The 19,155-nt window shown below is 53.6% G+C and overlaps 1 protein-coding gene across 4 annotated transcripts in view; it reads left to right on the forward strand.

Moving 5' to 3' along the window:
• TMEM184B (transmembrane protein 184B) overlaps positions 1–18,317 on the forward strand; it is a 40,272-nt gene extending 21,955 nt beyond the window's left edge. For 3 of the 4 annotated variants that reach the window (XM_080939396.1, XM_080939398.1, XM_080939397.1), the window contains exons 2-10: positions 817–1,065; positions 2,314–2,479; positions 9,270–9,360; positions 9,526–9,601; positions 12,173–12,264; positions 13,020–13,189; positions 13,603–13,797; positions 15,366–15,386; positions 16,155–18,317. In XM_080939396.1, the coding sequence (XP_080795522.1) occupies positions 874–1,065; positions 2,314–2,479; positions 9,270–9,360; positions 9,526–9,601; positions 12,173–12,264; positions 13,020–13,189; positions 13,603–13,797; positions 15,366–15,386; positions 16,155–16,396 (1,245 nt within the window). In that variant the 5' untranslated portion in view covers positions 817–873 and the 3' untranslated portion in view covers positions 16,397–18,317. The remainder of the gene's footprint in view (positions 1–816; positions 1,066–2,313; positions 2,480–9,269; positions 9,361–9,525; positions 9,602–12,172; positions 12,265–13,019; positions 13,190–13,602; positions 13,798–15,365; positions 15,387–16,154) is intronic. The other variant, XM_080939399.1, reaches the window with a different exon arrangement.
• The last annotated feature ends 838 nt before the right edge of the window (positions 18,318–19,155 follow it).

Below are 19,155 nucleotides of genomic sequence, written 5' to 3' on the forward strand. Positions count from 1 at the left end.
CTAGGGGGTTGATGGGGGCAGGGGTAGAGTTCTTTCCTGACGTGTGTAAAGTCCTGGGCTCTAGAATTTGAAGCCTGAAGATGAACAAATTGGGAAGAGTCATCATGATAGCACAGCTGGGTCCCCAAGGAATGGGTGGCTGGTGGCCATTAGGGAAGTCGGGGAGAAATCTCAGAAGGCAAGCCCTTCAGGAGGATTCCCATGGCAATAAAACAATTTTGCCAAGCTGGGGTGGCGGCGGCTCATACCTTTAATCCCAGCATTTGGGAGGCAGAAGCAGGTGGATCTCTGCGAGTTCAAGGCCAGCCTGGTCTACACACTGAGTTCCAGGACAGCCAGGGCTACACAGAGAAACCCTGTCTTGAAAAAACAAAAAAAACCAATTCTGCCATATCAGGGTGGTACATGTCTTTCATCCTAGTAGTCAGGAACCTGAGGCAGGAGGATTTGAGCTCAAGGCCTGCCGAGGAGAGTAACAAGAGGCCCATGGGGTAGTTCTGTGTGCCATGTGAGGGCCTGCCGCAGCAGTACTTAGGGACGGCCAGGGTAGCAGATGGGCAAGCTGTTATTGACAGTTGTAGGTCTCTTCCGTACCCCTGCATCCCTAGCTGTGTTCTGGCTTTCTAACTTCCTAGGGAAAGTTGAGGATGTCTGGCAGACAAAGACTGAGGTCTGACTAAGGTCTCAGAACATCATAAGGCCATTGTGTGTTGGCCCAGAGATGCCAGGGCAAGGGCCAAGCCGGGCATGGCTAGGCCCGTGATGCAGACCTGGAAGGGTTGCTCATGACACCACTCACTCCTGTTTCTTCTCTAGGCCAGCCACTACTCACTGCAAGAGATTCTCTCAGGGAGCCCGCTGCTGCTGGGAACCATGACGGTGAGGGGGGCTGCGCTGGCCCCAGACCCAGCATCACCCACAACTACAGCAGCTTCATCTAGTGTCTCTGCCACCCCTGAGGGCAGTCCCACAGCCATGGAGCACCCTGTGTTTCTGATGACCACTGGCGCCCAGGCCATCTCCGGCTTCTTTGTGTGGACAGCTCTACTCATCACCTGCCACCAGGTACCCAGGCGTGACGGGACAGGGATCACCCCTGAGTGTCCCGAGTGGTGTCTAGTTCCACAAAGTGTTTGGGCAAGCCAGGCTACAGTAGTGTAAGCTCTGCTTCCTAGGGTTTCTTTCCCGCAGCCCAGCTCAGGTGCAAGCAGGTGGTGGCTCTGGATTCACCTTCTGTCCAGTAGCAACTTGAGCCTCAGGATTGTGAGGAGACAGACAGATACTTGTCTGCTATGAGCTTCTACTCAGAGTCTGTTGGCCGTGTGCATATCCAGCCGAGGCCACGGAACTGTTCCTGTTAGACACGTGTCTTGGGAGCCTGAGGCAGATGGCAGAGGAGCTGGTCGCTATATGTGGGTAGCAGCTCAGGGAGAGAGTCAGGTCTCCTGTCTGTTGTCCGTACGGCCTCAGGGGAGGTTGGGTGCCCAAGGAGGAGCCCATGTAGAGGGCAGGGTGGGTCTGCTCAGACCCCTGGCAGCCCCTCACCAGCTGTCACGTGCATCTCAGTCTCTTTTAGATCCATCAGTGTCCAAGGAAATTGGCTCACATCGGATGGAAATATTTTGTCCTTTTCCTTAGTCAGGGCTGGCCTGGCCTGGGCCAAGAATGATGTCATGAGAGCCGGACCTAGGCACAGAGGCTGCACTCTTAGCTCTGCTTCTCCAGAATGGCACTGCCTTCTCCTGCCTCCCTGGGGACAGTGCAGTGCTGCCTTAGTTCAGCAGATTGAGGAACTAGGCATAGTACGAGCACAACACTGTGGCCACACAGCCCGGAAGTGTGTGTTTCCTCCAGAGGGAGGCTCTCAGCTGCTCTACCCTCTCTAGCATCTACGAAGGGATAAGGCAGAGCAGCCACAGCCAGATGGCTTCAACTTACCCTTGATCAGCCTTCAGCCAACTCCATGCTGCTGCTGTGAGACCTTGCAGCTTGACTTTGGGGAGGCAGAATGACTAGGAATACACACTGAGGACCACAGCTCCAACAATGCTGTGGCCTAACTATCCCCTGTAGCTGAAGGTGACCTGTAGATAGAACCACACCAGCTTTATGTGGTCCCTTTGATTGGACTCCCATGTTGGAAGGCTTATCTAATTTTACAGAGCAGGACTGAGGCTCAGAGTGGGTAACTTGCATCAGGCCACAGAGCAAGGAAGGATAGACAGATGTCAGGAGCCACCCTCTTCCCATGGAGCAGGCGGGAGGCAGGCGTAGTGGCAGTGGGACTTGGCTGACTTGGTGCCCTCCACCCAGATCTACATGCATCTGCGCTGCTACAGCCGCCCCAATGAGCAGCGCCACATTGTGCGCATCCTCTTCATCGTGCCCATCTACGCCTTCGACTCCTGGCTCAGCCTCCTCTTCTTCACCAACGACCAGTACTATGTGTACTTCGGCACCGTCCGTGACTGCTATGAGGGTGAGCACACTGCAGTGGGGCTTGAGGGAAGGCTGGGGAGCTGGGGCCATGGGGTCGGGGTGCACGCCCCTCATTCATCTCTAGGACCTGAGGCTGGCACATCATTCCTCAGGAGCCTCTGGACTAACCTCACAAGGATGTATCTGGATTCCTCTTTCCCTCCTGGCTGTCTGTCTATTGCTAATAGATGGATAACCATCCACATGTAGCCCAAGTCTCTGCTTACAGACATGGTTTGGGGGATCCCAGGACACCCTCACAGATTCTCGGGGACAGGAGCTCTACCTCTGATTCCTTTATTTCTCAGCTCTGGCTTCTCTAGCTGGGTTGGCAACTTCTAAATGTTCCATCTATGGATAGAAAACACAGGTATTTACACAGCTGGGCCCATAAGCCCATGTGGTGCTCTGTTGTATCTCAAAGGAAAGGACTGTCACCCCCTCCTCAGCACCTTCTGCCACATTCCCCCTTATTTCTGTGTCCCCCACCACATTCTCTTCAGGAGACACATCAGCCTCCACTTCAGCTCAGCAGTAGGTAGTTCCCTGGTGTTGGAAGCTGGTGTGGTCTGATTTTCCAGCCCCGTGTGGGACTGATTCTTGTCCTGTTTCTTCCCCAGTGTCACATCCTTGTCCATGCATGGTTACAAGCATTGTCTGTCCCTTCGTGGATACAGCCCTGACAGGAGGCTTCACTCTATGGGAACAGAGCCAGGCACAGTACAGCAGTGGACTCTCCTCTCCCTCTTTGAGACAGGATCTCATGTAGCCTAGGCTGGCTTCAAACTTTTTTTTAGAGGGAGCGAGGGGGTGGGGAGGGCAGGTATCAGGGTCTCATTTTATATCTCTGGCTGACATGGAACTCACAGAGATCTGCCTGTTTCTGCCTCTTTAGTTCAGGGATTAAAGGTGGGCATCTTATACACTTTGTCTATCTTTTATGTGTGTGAGTGTTTGCCTGCATGTATGTGTAGTGCCCGAGGAGGCCAGAAGAAGGCACTGGGAACTGAAAACCAGGATGATGCTCTTCCAATGTTCTTGACTGCTTGGCCATCTCTCCAGCCCTAGCCTCAAATTCCCCCACCTCCGAGACAGGTTTCTTTGTGTGGCCCTCCCTCCCTAGCTGTCCTGGAACTTGTTCAGGCTGGCCTTGAACAGAGATCCTCCGGCCTCTGCCTCCCAAGTGCTGGGACTGTACGTATATGTTGCCACACCTGGTCTTAGATGGTGCTGGACAGGGAACCCAGGACGTTTTAGATGCTAAGTAGGCACTCTGCCAACTAAAATACATCTCCAGTCCAGTCCGTGTGTGTGTGCATGTGTGTTAGAGGAATGGGGGCTCAGACATCCTAGGCATGTGCCCTTTGTTTAAGCTATACCTCAGTCAACCCCATAACTTTTGAATAAAGGGACTTGGTAGCGCACTATGAGCCCTGTCCAACCTTTCTGTGGACCTGCATTGATTCCCGGGCACCCTCCTCCTGGCTGGTGCTCTCTAAAGTTCCTCCCAGGAGAGAATGGAGGCAGTGCTCCACTGTGCTTGATGTTCCTGAAAGCAGAAGATCCCCGGGGAGCGTCTGTCTGGGATGGGGGAGCGGAGTACCCTCCCTGCAGCTGCCAGCCTCGAGTGGGAACTTGGACCAGCTCCTCCCCTGGTTCTTTTAGAAGAAAAAAGTTTTCCCTTGCCATGTATGTGTCTGTGTTTCTGTGTGTGTGTTGGTGTCTGTGTGTCCTGTGTAGTCTAAGGACCCTGAAGACAGGACCTGTAGTAAACGGTGGGGACACGGGAGGAGGGCTACCAGACTGTCCTCCCTCAACACCCCAGAGTAGCATGGATGGCAGGCCACACCCCACTTCAGAAGCCACTTTGTTCCTCCCACCTGACCCACCCAGCCCCACTGTCAGCCACCTGTCTCCTAGCAACGCTGTTGTCCCTGGCCTGTCATCTCCCGGGGCATTCACAAACAATACACAGTACCTGACCCTCATTCTCACCTGTTCCTCTGTACTTCCTTTCAGATCTCTTTGCCTCTAACTTACCTAAAAAAGCACACGCACATTTGTGCACACATATGCATGCACACACACTAACACTTCTCTTATCCTTACCGTGCTGGGGAGACCCTACAGATTTCTCTAGGTGTGCAATCGGAATGTGCATGTTTGTGTTTAAATGCTGCCTGGAGCTGAGCCTTGCACTGCCCCCCCCATCTTCTTTTCCTTGTGTTTCCTTTGGTTTGGGGACCAGCTCCTTCCACAGCCGGGCACTTGCTCCCGAGTGCAGTGCTTGCAGCGCTCTCTCTGTCTTTCCGGCGTAGACGCCTGGGTTTTGGCTACTTGTTTTAATGTTGGGTTTGTCCAGTTTTCCATGCTTGTCACTTGTTTATCCCTGAACACTACAACTGGGTTTTAAAATAGCCAATCCTGCTCTCCCTGTGGTGGCCGTGTGTGAATGTTAGCCCTGGCTCTCCTTTGATGAGGCTCCACGGTCTGCACTGCCGGCTTTCCAGGCCTCCACTGCTGGCATCTAGGCTGCCAGTCATTGTCATTCTTGGACCTGTGTTGGCTTCTCCTGTGCTGCGTGGTTCACCTGTCCCCTTTCTCCTTCATCTGTGGTTGGTTCTCTCCATTGGTCAGGGCCCATCTTCCACCAACTTCCTGAGGCCCAGGGATTGCTGGTAGGAAGTCTGATGTGACGTGTCTTTAGTGGGTTGCTCTGTGATTGATGTCGTTTGGAAGGTACTATACCTCAAGGTTGGGAGTTGTTCTCTAGGTCCTGAAGGCTTCTTCTCACTGAATTCAGCTCCTGCTGCTGCTGTTAGGGAGTCTGTTAGACCCTGATCCAGCTGCTTGCATATTCTAGGCTTTTAAGATTTTGTTTTCAACCTCAAAGTTCCAAAATCTCACCAAAGATAGAGTAGTAGTCACCGTGCTGGGGGAGGCCTTGTGAGCTTGAACTCCCCAGCTCATAGCCTGAGACCTTTCCTTGTTTGTCTCTTTGATATTTTTCTTTTCCTTTTAAAAATTATTTAAATTTTATTGTTTAGGTAGCAACCTGGCAAGGGCTGAGTTTCAGAGGTATTGGGTGCTTTTCCCAGGATGCCCCAGCTCCACATAGCACCCACCTGATGAGAGCTGTAGTTCACACCGAGCTGGAAGAGACTACAGGGCTGGGGTGAGAACCAATCGCCACGGGTTTGGTGTCTGATGGGTTTGAGGTGAGCTAAGAGTCTGGAAGGCTCAGTGAGCAGAGGTAGAGATGCAGCTTCCTCTGCCCCCTACAGTATGTTTTGTTCCTGATGTTTGTGTGGCATTCACAGTTTACCCCAGGTTCTTCTCTCCCTGGCACCAGATGGAGTATGCATCACATACCTATTACACAGTGTGAAAACAGGGCTGCAGGTAGCTGCAAAACTTGCCCGTTAGGACCTGACGATGATGAAGCCAGGATTTGATGCACGCTGGGCTTGGTGAAGAAGAGGAAAAAGATTTTACGCACCTAGGAGGAACACAGTGTCCTTTGCCCGTTTCAGAGTTCAGATTCTTGTTGTTGAGATAGGTCTCACTGTATAACCCAGCCTGGCCTCAAATCCGTGAGCCCTGGGCCTCAGCCTCCCTTGCACAGCATCACAGATGTACAACGTCACACCTGGTCCCAGAGTTTGTATTTTAGATACACTGAGTCTTGACATGTGGCCCAAAATGAACCATCTTTTTCGACAGAGAGGGTGCAGTGAATGAATGAAGAGCCTAGGACGGGAGCCAGGGAGGGAGCTCAGTGGGTAAAGATGTTTGCCACCAAGGCTGATGCCCATAATGCCTCTGTAGGATCCATGTGATGAAAGGCGAGCTCTTCCAATCTCCACACACATGTCCACACCTGTACAGATACGTAAATGAATATAATTTAAGAAGAACCATAGGCCAGTTTGCTGCCAGGACACCTGATGGGTAAAGGCACCACTGGCCAAGCTCACAAACCGGAAGTGTAAGAGCTCAGAGGATCTGAGTAAAGGGAGAGGTCTGAAGGAAGAGGAATCAGAAGCAGCCTGTGGGGTGCTGGGAGCAGGGTCAGGCAGGATGTATAAAGGATAAGGAGCCACCTGAGAGGAGGGTTTGGGAGCAGCTTGGAATTGGGCACATTTGCATAGGGTTGATCCACTGTACTGTGATTGCCCACACACTCCTGAAAAATGGGGAGGGATGTTCTGAGGCTCGGCATGCCAAGCAGGGAGTACTTTAGTCCACAGCTGGCACTTGTTTTCCAAACATCCCCTCAGTTATCTGGAATGTCCCAGATAGTGTGGTCTCTCCAGATCAACTCAGAGTTTCTGTGTTGGAGAGAGACAGAGTCAAGCAGAAGGTGCTCACATTTAACAGGAGAGAGCTTGGAGCAGCCAGATGCGCTCAGGACCATCAGTTCTGTACAAAGTGCCTACCATGTGGCAGGGTGTAGTTAGTGGTGCACATTGAATAGTATATAACTCCTGACCTGGGACACTTCCGAGCAGGTTCTTACCCAAGTCCTGAGCTCCCAGGCTGAGTGTTGTAGCTGTTCGCTTGTAGGGACGACTACAGCTAAAACACCAAGTGGGCTGTAGTAGCGTGGGCTATAACCTCCTGTCTAGGTAGTTACTGACCAGACAAGCTGCCACTGAGGACTGGAGGACAACAGTGTCTGCTGAGGGGCCTGCTTCTGATGCTTGATTCTAATGATCAGCTGGGAGCTCAGACCTCCCTCTCTGATGATGTTCACTAGAAATACTCTTTCCAAATCAGGTGTGGTGACACATGCCTGTAATTCAGCACATTTGGGAGACAGAGGCCAAAGGATCTCTGCCAGTTTGGGGCCAGCCTCAGCTACATGATGAAGGGAGAACAGGGTTTTTAGTCTGTGAAGTGAAGTCCTTGTGGGATCTGTCATGAGACTGTGGGTGCCCATCTGCTGTGTGGACAAGCCTACATCCTCCCTTCCTGAGGGCATACTCTTTAACTTGACATGTGGTATCTAGAATGGAGCAGAAAGTTCCAAATATCCAGCAGTCTAGGGCAGGAGGAGGTGAGACTATCACTTCCCTCTGGACTGTGGGCCCCATGGTCACTAATGTGTCCCTCGGCCTAGCACACAGCCTGGCATGCAGGCTGTGGTAGGTACTGCTTTCCCAGAGACCAGGTCTGGAGTCATATTGAGAATGTGGTGGACGGTAGCCTGCAACCTGAATTACACCCACTCCTGGGCATGTGTCAGCCTCTCTGTTCTATTTCTGGCCTGTGTAGATGCCTCTTGCGTAAATGCCATTTTTGGGTCTGAATCTGTATTTTCCTAGGGAAAATGTTTTAGAAATTACTTTAATCCTGACCCCGTGTTTCTACCCCACCTTTGGCTATTGAGTTCCCGGATAAAAAAAACACAATCAGCCTTTATATTTTTAATAAGCCTTGAGCGAAACAAGAGCTGGGCAGCTGCCACCCTCTGTGCTGTTAGAATCTACTTTCCTATGGATAACCCCGAGTTGTTACTGTGTTCTATCTGGGCTGCTCTTAACTCCAACCAGCCAGCCCTCAGGACCATGTTCGTATGGCTCACCTAACCCGTGGCCACTTCTTCCTCTTGCCCTCCTCTTCTCCCTTTCATGGTCCTCCTCTGACTCCAAGCCTGCAAAACCTAAACCCTACCTGTGTCTCTTCTGACCAGCTGTTGTACTGATGCTTACTGTAAGTGTAAAGGCTATGTGTGTGTCTTTTCCTCTGGGAACTTAAATTGTCTAAAGCAGGGTAGAAACCTCGGGAGGGGTTGAAATGTTTGCTACTAAAGGGGATGATGAATTTTCCCAGATGGACAGGGGAACTGATTTGACCAGTCCAGTCATGTCTGGGGAGGTTGTTTCTCGTCTCCTTTCTCTGAGAATTGGTGAATTTATTAGTGACTCACTGGGGATTGTTTGCAGTGAAACAGCACGCTGGCTGCTCTGTGTACTTGATAGACAGTCCTGAGCTGAGAGCTGAATGCAGTGGCAGTCTGAGCAGTTCCGTCAGAGCTGGGTGTTGCTGTGGTTGGCCCAGACACAGGCTACACAGAAAGGGAAGGGTGTAAGCTCTGGCGGCATGTCCTCTGAAAGAAAGCAGGCACTGCTGGGCAAGAGGGAGGTGGTGTTGGGCCCTGTGGCTTCTCTGGGGGAATCTGTTTGAAGAAGGGTTCCTTTCCTGTCCCCCCAGAGGGAGGGTTTGTGGAAGCCAGTCTGAGAGTAGGCTTGTGGCCTGCCCTGGGCCTTTTCTGTAGATGCTTCTGGGACTAGGTGCCATAACCATCCCCTGACTTTCATTCCTTCCGTGTTGGCTGCAGGTACCAGGGCTTTGGGTTGGTACTGGGGTAGAACCCAGTTCCTCCCTTCAGGGAGTTCTGGAGTAAGTGTCGCACCATTTCCTGAGCACATGGGAGCATGTCTTGGGAATTCACTCTTCAGTAGGGCCTCGAATAGTTGCTGCTCTTCTCCCCACAGCAGGCTAAAGAAGTGCTTGTTTCCAGCTCACAGATGAGGAAACAGCCACAAGGAGCTTGAGAACCCTGCCTAAAGCCACATAGCTCCTAAGTGACAGGTCCACAGCAGGGCAGTCTGGCCCTGGAACGTGGCTCTTTGCCCCAACTCTGTGCTGCTCTGTGTACTGTGAAGGGTCAGACATCACCAGAAGACCGCAGGGCTGAGTATTGCTGCAGCTTAGCCCTGGCCTTGCTGCTCTGCGCTGAGTGACCGTTCTGCTGACCTGGATACTCTGCTCTGGACTTTTCACAGCCTTTGTCATCTATAACTTCCTGAGCCTGTGCTATGAGTACCTTGGGGGAGAGAGTGCCATCATGTCTGAGATCAGAGGGAAGGCCATTGAGTGAGTATGACAGCCTCCTGAGCCAACATGGGCACCTTCCAGCCTGGCAGGGGAACACATAGACCTCGCCCACTCCCTGTGGGCACACAGAGCACCCCACTCCCTGGGTGGGCACACAGACCATTTCACCCCCTGGCCCCAGCCCTCTCTACTTGTCATTCCCAGGTCCAGCTGTATGTATGGCACGTGCTGCCTCTGGGGAAAGACCTATTCCATCGGGTTCCTGCGGTTCTGTAAACAGGTATGTGCCCATCCACAGCCCCAGGTCTGGGAGCAGGTTAGGGGTCCTGGTTCAGACCTTTGTCCTAGAAGATGATTGGTGTGATGCTGACCTGTGCCATATCTGTGGACCCCCAGCTGTCCCCAAGCTGTTCTGGAGACGCCATGGTAGTGTCATCTGCTGAGACTGGCAGTGAACATCCTGGAAGTATCAGGGGCAGCCTGGGGCCAGAGAAACTGGTTCAGAATCTTGCTGTGTTCAGGAACCAGGAAGCACACAGGTTCTGGACCATCAATTTGAAAACTCATCCCTGTTTCTGGGCCAAGAAGGTTTAGGCATTAGAGACCTGAATGCGCAGCCCCTGCCCTCTCCCACATTCCAATCACAGCGCCATGGCTGCTGGTCTTCTTGGTCACCACTTCCTGGCTAGAGCTGGACTTCCAGCTTCTCTGACTGTGTGACCTCATCATTTGCTCTCTTAAGCTTGTCTGTCCTTCTCTAAAATGGAGGTGGCAGTACTCACCCCAAGAGGTGCCTGAGGGGGCAGATGAGGAAGAGGATATAGTCCTTAGAATGGCTCTGGCTCATTCCGGGAAGTAGCGTCTGTGGGTGGCACACCCAGACTTCATGACTGCCTTGGGCCTCTGCGGGGCCTCTGTCAGTCCCTCCAACATGGCCAAGTAGTTAGAGAAGTGACATCCCCCCCTGCCAGGGATACTACAGACTATCCCTCTTTTTGGCCTCTATAGAAGGCTCGGCCCACAGCATGGATGCCTACACAGCAGCCTGCCAGTGGACGTGCCGAAGCCCCAATTTTGCTGCTGGTTCTGCTTCCCGGAGGGAGCCTCAGGTTCTCTCCAATGGAGTGGTCCCGAAGTGGTTAACACTGGTCAGGTCCAGGGTGGGGCTTGCAGGGCCTTTGTTTATGTGGTTCAGCCACTCAGTCTAGGCCCAGCTGTGACTCACAGCCGCTTTTGATCATTACATTATTCTCAAAGTTTTGCTCTCGGGCAGAACAGAGAACACGGTTGGCCCCACCAGCACCAGGTACAAGCCGTTCCCCTCCTGTGGGCTCTGGGGCTCAGCTGTGGAACCTCCTCATGGCAGGCAGCGAGTGAAAGGAGCATGTGAAGGCTCCCAGCAGGCACCCCTGTGCTCACAGTCTTGTCTTCATTCCTGCACCATAGGGTGGGCCAGGATGTCCTCGGGCCCGGAGCCCAGTGTCTGAGTCTTTTGGAGCATTTGTTAAAAGGGGAAATTCCTGGGCTGGGGCTACAGTGTAGTGGAAAAGCACTGTGTGTGTGTGTGTGTGTGTGTGTGTGTTTTCCTGGGTTCTGTCCCTATGAGGAAGCATCGGGGGGTGACAGAGGAAGGGAGGGGAGTAAGGGTTCTCAGGTCAGTGCTTCCTCCCGCAACCCAACCCTACAGAGCTCTAGAAAGGACTGCCCACTCTGGGACTGACATGATTTTGACATCTCGCCTGGTCTGTGAACCTCAGACCGACCCATGGTGTAGCTGGGCAAAGGCTCTGGAGCCTGCTGGCTTGGGCTCCAGTTGCTGCATCGGCCAGTTTAGCTTTGTGCCTCAGTTTACTTGTGTGTGACTGAGGTGATGAAAGTCCCTCACGAGAAGCAGCCCCACCAGTTCATCAGGCACTTTGCTTCATGTGCCCACTGCCTCCCCTTCACTCAGGGCTTCTGACTGAGGATGATGGCTTTTAGGTCAGTGTGAGCCTGTAGTGATACGGACACCTCACTGAATTACAGAAACCGCAGAGCTGGCTTAGCACATCCTCCTGTGATTGAGCAAGTTTGAAAAAGCCTGACTGTGCCTAGAATAGGTAGCCTCGGGAGGATACTGCATCTGGGTCTTCTGTCCTCATGGGCACCTCTGTGCTGTGGGCATGGGTTATTTAACATTTATCCGGACGCCTACTGCCTGAGTGAGTGAACAGTCAGTCAGTGAACAGTCAGCCAGTCCTGAGTTCCCATGTACCTTTTGGGACTCGTGCATATTAAAGGGGTATCCTGCCCCCACCTGCTCTTGAAGGCTCTCTCCAGCCTGCTCAGACCCCAGCTCTACAGAACTCCTGGCCAGGCCAGAGCATGGACAAGGAAGCGGAAGGAAGGACGAGAAGCTTGAGCTCCTTGTGTGACCACCCGGCCTTCACATGATGCCGAGCGAGCTTCTGTATGAGCAGCGTGTGCGGACATACATGCACATGCACCCGTGTGACTCGCAGGAGTCTTTGTCTCCCACTGTGTCCCGAGGATCAGACTTAGGTCAGCAGGCTTGGCAAGCAAGCGCCTTTACCTGAAGCATCTCATTGGCTTGGAGCTGCTCCCTCTGTCTGCATCCTGCATCTTCCTGAAGGCCTCTCATCCTCTGAGCTCTCTCTGAGATGTCTGCTGCTCCTGGCCCACTAGGTCCTGTGGTTTTAGTCCTTGAGTCCCCAACATCCTCTTGACACACTCTGCCTCCCCTGTAGGTAGTTCCTTCCTCCTTCCTAGCAACCAGCATAGGCCCAGCTGCCAGAAGAGATGCTAAGGCTGAACACCCCTACTTATCCTGCCTCATCTGTCTCCCCAACAGGCCACCCTGCAGTTCTGTGTGGTGAAGCCACTCATGGCCGTCAGCACTGTTATCCTCCAGGCCTTTGGCAAGTACCGGGACGGGGACTTTGAGTAAGCAGGGGTCCTCCCCTGGGCTCTGTGGGTGGAATATTGGCATACAGATGGGTCCCTACCTTGACAGAGCCCACTGTGGTCTCCTGAATTGCATGGGGCTCAGACCTCCCTCAATCTCTGAGCCTGAGCATAGCAGTGGCCATCTTGCTCTTGGTTCAGATGCCAGCTCTTGGCCAATCATGCTCATGTTCAGGATGTACAGTGGTGAGTCTCAGAAGGTGGTGGCTGCTCTAAGGCAGGTTCTGAAAGGAGCCCTGGGAAGCAGTCCTTAGTCCTGGATGTAAAGGCCCTACTGTGTAAACCAGCCACACCTTTTCACTTGTGGGTTAGTAAAGGCACCTTACAGCAGTCCCTGTGCACTGAGTTCTTCCCTGTAACCTGTACCACAGCCCACCTAAGCAGATGAGTCCACCATGATCAGGAGGAGAGCAAGCTTCAGGATGCCCACTGTTGACACTTGTCACCTCCAGCATAGCCCCAGATTCCCTCTAGTGTCCTCCATCAGGAGGAGGCTCAGAGGAGGACCTCCATGTGAGCGGGTGAAGCAGTAATGGCAGGCTGGCCTGCTCACAGGCACGCCCATTCCCCATTCCCACTGTGTCCCCATCCCCTGTCCCCTCCCTCCAGGAGGTCATTGTACCTTGCTGGAGAGCACAGCCGTCACCCATGGGGAGCAGGTTGTGGGCAGGGCAGAGGAGGGAGCAGCCTGCCCTCGCAGGGCTGGTCCCAGCCACAGCATGCCTGTCTCACAGTGTCACCAGTGGGTACCTCTACGTGACCATCATCTACAACATCTCGGTCAGCCTGGCCCTTTACGCTCTCTTCCTCTTCTACTTCGCCACGCGGGAGCTGCTCAGTCCCTACAGCCCCGTCCTCAAGTTCTTCATGGTCAAGTCCGTCATCTTTCTCTCCTTCTGGCAAGGTCGGCCTCCTCTCAGCCTGGTGATCACAGCCCCATGCCCACTTCCGTCTCAGTCCCACCTCCCACTCCAGTTGATGCTTCCAGAACTGTGGGTCCCAAGACAAAGTGCTGTCCTTTAAGATGCTGGCCTGGAACTCAGAGATACCTTGGCCACTGTGCACTTGGGAGGGGTAAAGCTTTCAGGAAACATCTGTGGAGCCATGTATAGTTAGCAATATCCCAGTTTTCTGACTGACAGGTGCCTGAGAAAGTGGGGTTTGCAAAGGCTTTGGTTCAGTGCTGTCATCCCTGCCTCCAGGAGCAAAGTGTATCTATTGTGCCCTGGAGCATGTGGCTATTTGGGTGGCACTGCATGAATGAAGGGCATGGGAATGGATCCAGTATGTGACCAGATAGTGACTCTCCCTGTCCAGGCATGCTTCTGGCCATCTTAGAGAAGTGCGGGGCCATCCCCAAGATCAACTCAGCCCGCGTGTCAGTGGGTGAGGGCACTGTGGCTGCCGGCTATCAGGACTTCATCATCTGTGTTGAGATGTTCTTCGCAGCCTTGGCCCTGCGGCATGCCTTCACCTACAAGGTCTACGCTGACAAGAGACTGGACGCTCAAGGTATGAGCTAGGTTCCTACCCAGGACGGGACCCCAGTCTCATGAGACCCCCACCACCCAGCATCTTGTAAGGGTTAACCATCATGGAGGAAGAGTAAAGAGGTCAGAGCAGAGGGGCTGTCAGAGTCCAGAGGGACCCCCAGTTTGCCTCTAGAAGCTCAGTTCATCCATGTAGGTCCTAGTGTGGAGACCCACAGATTTATAGAAGGGTAGGTATATGCTTAGAATCCCAGCACTCAGGAAGCTGAGGCAGAAGGGTTACTATGAGTTTGAGAAAAGGAAAAAAGGAAGCCAGGACAGACTAGTGAACTCCACAGCGTAGCATCTGCTCTGACCTGTCATCTGTCTGCTGAGGCTCTTCAAGGAACAAAGCACAGAAACGCTGCTTCCCCATGAGAAGCAAGGTCAGAAGGCAGTTTCCAGTGCTGGCTCTTCACACCTCTAACCTTCGTTACTGAGGCAGTATCCCACGGCCCCTGCGGTACAGGAGACTGCCCTAGAAAGATCTTGGTGGGTAGGGCCCACCCGAGGCACCTCTGTGACTGGCTAGTGCAGGTGTCTGGAGAAACAGTGGGCCAGGGGGACAGAAGGCTTGTTCCTGAGGGGAATCCTGAGGCTACCATCCAGTGAGACTGCAGGGGCGGGAAAGGGAAGCCTCCTGATGAAAGCATCTGCCGTCCAGTTGCTGTCAGCTTTACCTCATGGCTGGAAGGCAGAAACACTTTTCCCCCAAGCCTCAGTGCCCACCATAGGTTCCTGTGGTTGGCATGGGAAGTCCCTGTCCAGTCCCTCTACTGTTCTTGCTTGAGAAGAGACCTTCAGCTGCCTCTGCTGGGTTGTGCCCTCTGACACACTGGTGTACTAGCTGCCACCCTGGTATTTGAGGGCATCTCTACTCTCTCTGCTGAACTACTTGCTGGCTGGTGCCCCCCACAACCCCACTCTGCTTCCTGCTAGGCCCCAGTGGGAAAGATCTGATAACATTTATCCATACCTCTTAAACCTGGTTAGCCAGGCTGCTAGAAGCAAGCCAGGTTGTCTTGCACAGAGGGGTGTTGTGTCTTGGTGGCTCTGCAGGAACACTTTACCGGTGACATGGTGGTCTTTCCCTGTATTTCCCTCAGGTGAGACCCCCCCATAGATGCACCCACCCTAGAAGAAACAGCCCACCCAGGACAAGCAGCTACTGTAGTCCATTCTCATAATCATGGCACCCCATCCCTCCCAGCCTCACATTACACTGGGGTGAGCACGCTCTGTGATTGTCCCGAGCCTTGATTTGCAAAGCTATACATTGGCGTGAGCGTGGCAGGACACAGGGCTCCGTGTAGGCCTAGCTCCAGCAGACCTCAGATGTGGAGTGGACTTTCCACTGTCATCAGAATGACCCTTGTCAGCATGAGCAGTGTCCTTCAGGGACAGCCTGGGTGTCTGGGGCTGGGTGGGGGGTGTCACTGGGCCTGGGGTGAGCAGGCAATTTTCACTCAGCTGTCTTCTTGTCCTCTCTATCCCTCGGCTTCTCTCCCTGCCCCTTTACTCTGCATTTGCTCTGGGTTTGGCCTTGGGCAGTGCCGACATACGGCCCATACGGTAGGTCTGCTCTCTGCTTTGTCTGCACGTCTGTCCTGCACGTCGGTCTGCTCCTGTCAGTGGCATGCCTTTTTGTAACCTCCGTGTACCCAACTCCTCCAAGCTGGCACTCCTGGGCAAGAGCCCTGAGCACCTGACTAAGAGGGCTGCCTTCGTAGTGCTTGGCTGCCTCGGGCTGCTAGGCTCTGGGACACAGTGCCCCCACTAAAGTAATGGTAGGGGCTTTTAGCAGTGTTTCCAAGACAACAGAGAGGGTGAAGAGACTATGAGTCCCATTCAAGGCCTGGGCCCAGGGTTGAGTTCATCCGTCCAGCTTGGCTTGGTAGCCTACCCTGTGCCCTCACCCCTACCTGGATATTCAGATGAATAAGTTAGAAGCATGTTGAAGTAACAAGCTCCTGCCCTCTTGGAGGGACAGCCAACAGGCCAGCCTGCTACTGTGGGGCCTCTTGTATCTGGTTTAGCAGCCCAGGCGGGGCCCATAGCCTGGCACTGGAGTTTTGTGAGCCCAGTGACTGCCTGCAGCTTCCCCATCTGCCCTGTCCTCTCCCCCCACCCCCTGTGAGTGCTGTCCTCTGCCCCTTTATCCTAGCCTTCTTCACAGCTCCCCAGGTCTCTTCTTGTCAGCAGCAGCCTTGGTGTCCTACCCTTTGATGTCCCAGGAGGGAGCAAGAGATCACTGGGGTGGGGTCTGTCCCAGGAACAGGGGCTGATCAAGTTTTCCTCTTTCTGCTCTGGCCCCATGCCCCACTTGCCTCCTCCCTGCAGGCCGCTGCGCACCCATGAAGAGCATTTCCAGCAGCCTCAAAGAGACCATGAACCCTCATGACATCGTTCAGGATGCCATCCACAACTTCTCACCTGCCTACCAGCAGTACACGCAGCAGTCCACTCTGGAGCCTGGGCCCACCTGGCGTGGTGGCACCCACAGCCTTTCCCGGTCCCACAGCCTTAGCGGTGCACGTGACAATGAGAAGACTCTGTTGCTCAGCTCTGATGATGAGTTCTAGGGAAGGAGAGGTGTCTCCTCCGGCCCCCTGCCAGGCTGGGGAGCGGCCAGTCAGTGTGGCTGCCGCCCTTTTATTTATTGGACCAGAAACTCGCATATCACTTCCAGAGGAACAGGCCTCAGGAATATTTCTACCTGGCCAACCCTGCACTACCTGGAGCAGGAGCAGAGGACAGTGGCTGTAGCTGTCACCTCTCTGCTACCCATCCTGTACTGTGCATTGGCCAGAAGCTGCATCCTAAGCCCCTTCCCCAACAGGATATTTGCCGAGCTGTCAGGCCCAGCCCACCCAATACTGTGCAATACCCAGACCCAACCTGGTTTTTTCCCACCTGCCCGCTTCTCCCTGTTCACCCTTGTCCAATGTGAGTTTTGTCACATTCTGGGCAGGTAGAGATGTGAATGCTCTGGGGAGCCTCCTCCTCTTCCAACCTAGGCCTGTCTGACATGCTGCAAGGATCAGAGCCAGATCCCAGGAGCCTCAGGGCCCACCTAGGAAGGATGCCTTGTGCCTATGGGCCCTTTGGTGACATGTGGAGCTCTGGATCCTTGGGTGTTCTCACCATGAGAACAGCCAGCAGTCCACACTGCCCTCTCACTTGGGTCCAGTTCTTGATAGTTTGGGGCAGAGCCCCAACCCCCCGCCCCCATACTTCCTGACTGTGCCAGGGCTTGGGTTCCCCACCACCTCCTCAGTGGAGCAGGCAAGACTCCTACTGGGTCCTGGTCTCCCTGAGGTTTATCCCTCCTGGGTCACAGGAAAAGTCTGAGTCTCCACATTGCAGATCACTTCCAGAGGGAGGCTGGAGGGATGGCTATGCAGCAGGGCCAAGGTAGGGGTGGTCTCAGACCCTCCTGGGTCCCCTGACCATACAGGGCCTGGTATTCTGCTCCATCTGGCCCCTGGCCCATCTCTTCTGTGCCTTAGTCACATATGAAAGCCCCTCCCCAGTGCCCGCCTGCTCCAGGCACTGCTTCTTGAGCTGCTGGCACTCAGGGTTCTGCAGCGCTGGGTCGGGCACCCTTGTCTGGGACCACCCACTCTCTCCCTGGCTCCCTCTACACCTTACATCCCAGAGCTGCCTCCCAGGACTGGAACCTCCAAGGTAGGGTTGCAGGGGGCCTGGCAAGCAGCATTCAAGCAGCACTTGGGTTTGGCTCCAGTAGGTGGAGAAGAGCCTACCTTATAGCCTTCATTGGATGCTCTCCCCTTGGTCACCTCTGCAACAAACAGGTTCCTTCCCTGGGATCCATGAGGAGGGACCTCATGGGGCTGTTGCATCCTAGCAACCTTCTTAGCCTCCTTCCTTCCTCGCGGCCCAGAGGCCAGCTTTTGGCCCCACCCAGAGGGCCTGGCCAGCTGGTCCCAAGCTGCCCAAGAAGGCAGCAGAAAGGTGGGAGCTCCTTGGGGCATGGCCATGGTTCCCTCCTGGGATTGCTTCCCCCGGTGTGTTTTTTGAGACTCCTCCTTATCTTCCAGGCCAAAGTATGTTGCTGGTTCCTGTCCCCACTGGTCCCCACCCTCCCTGGCACTTACCTGCTGACAAGATGGGTGAGGCTGTGGGGGAGCTCAGTGGTAGGAAGCTAGTGATCCCTGGGAACAGAGGACAGGAATCTGTACCCAACTGCCCCATTCATTCTTCCCGTTCTTTCTTCCAAGGATGCATAAACTATCTTGTCTCATTTATTTTTAATTTTTTTTTTAGATAGAGTAGTTCTTTGTACATAAAAAAAGAATACTTGAAAATTGTATGATGTATAAGAAGACAGAGCCCCCTAGTTTTGTATTTTGTCGTGTGACTGCCATGCGTTCCACCAGAAAGCCGCTCTATTTTGGTCTCTGTGATATTTTAAATGCGTGACAGAAGCAAATAAAGCCAGGAGGAAATATATATGAGACAATACAGATTGTATTGAAATCTCTTCTGCCTGCCAGCGAGGTTTTTTTGTTTCCTTCCCCCTCTTGTGTCTGGGAGAAGCGTAGTGGCCGTGGGCAGAGGTGTCCGCCCTCTTCCTGTGTGCGGAGTGGATGTAGGTCATGGGGAGTGTTCACGCTGTCTGGGACTAAAATCAGGTTCCACATCCCTGTTAGACAGTTTCTCCTTTCTTCACAGGCAGCCTAACCAAGGAGTTTCCTTCCCCCATCCCCGAGAGGGTTGGGCCTCAGTCCTTGTTGTTTTGTTTTTCCAGAGGGAGGTGGTGACCTTTTTTTATGGGTATCTCCCAGAAAATCAAATCAGAGACTTGCACACCCGCTTCAGCTTCTCTGAACCCATCCTCCATCCTTATGAACTAGGAGCCTAGGGCAGGAGTACCGGTCAAGGGTACCTTCTCTAATGCTTCAAGCCTTTCAAAGAGCCTGGCCTATGGGTGACAGGCCTGGCTGGAATTCATGTGGGTAGGGGAACAGCCTACTTCATCTGTGCACATGCCCACCCACACCAGCTACCCCTTCCTGCTGCCAGGCCTGAGTTTAGCCTCTCAGGAAGAAGTCTTGGCACAGCCCCAATCTGAGGGGGAGAAAGTTCTGTGGGTCCAGCCAAGCCACATGATCTGGCTCTTCCCCTCTGCCCCTTTCCTTGGCTTCTCCCTCCCTGACTAGCCACATAAAAAATTCTCGTTCTAGTCCTCTGGTCTATAGGCTTTGCAGCCTATCTGGCTTTTCTAGACTATTCCTCTAAAGCGCCTTTAAAGCTGTGAGTCGCAACCCCTTTAGGGGTCGACCAGTCCTTTCATAGGGGTTGTATTATCAGATATTTA

The sequence above is a fragment of the Micromys minutus genome, assembly GCF_963924665.1.
Source record: "Micromys minutus genome assembly, chromosome: 27".
In the NCBI taxonomy this organism is placed as follows: domain Eukaryota; kingdom Metazoa; phylum Chordata; class Mammalia; order Rodentia; family Muridae; genus Micromys; species Micromys minutus.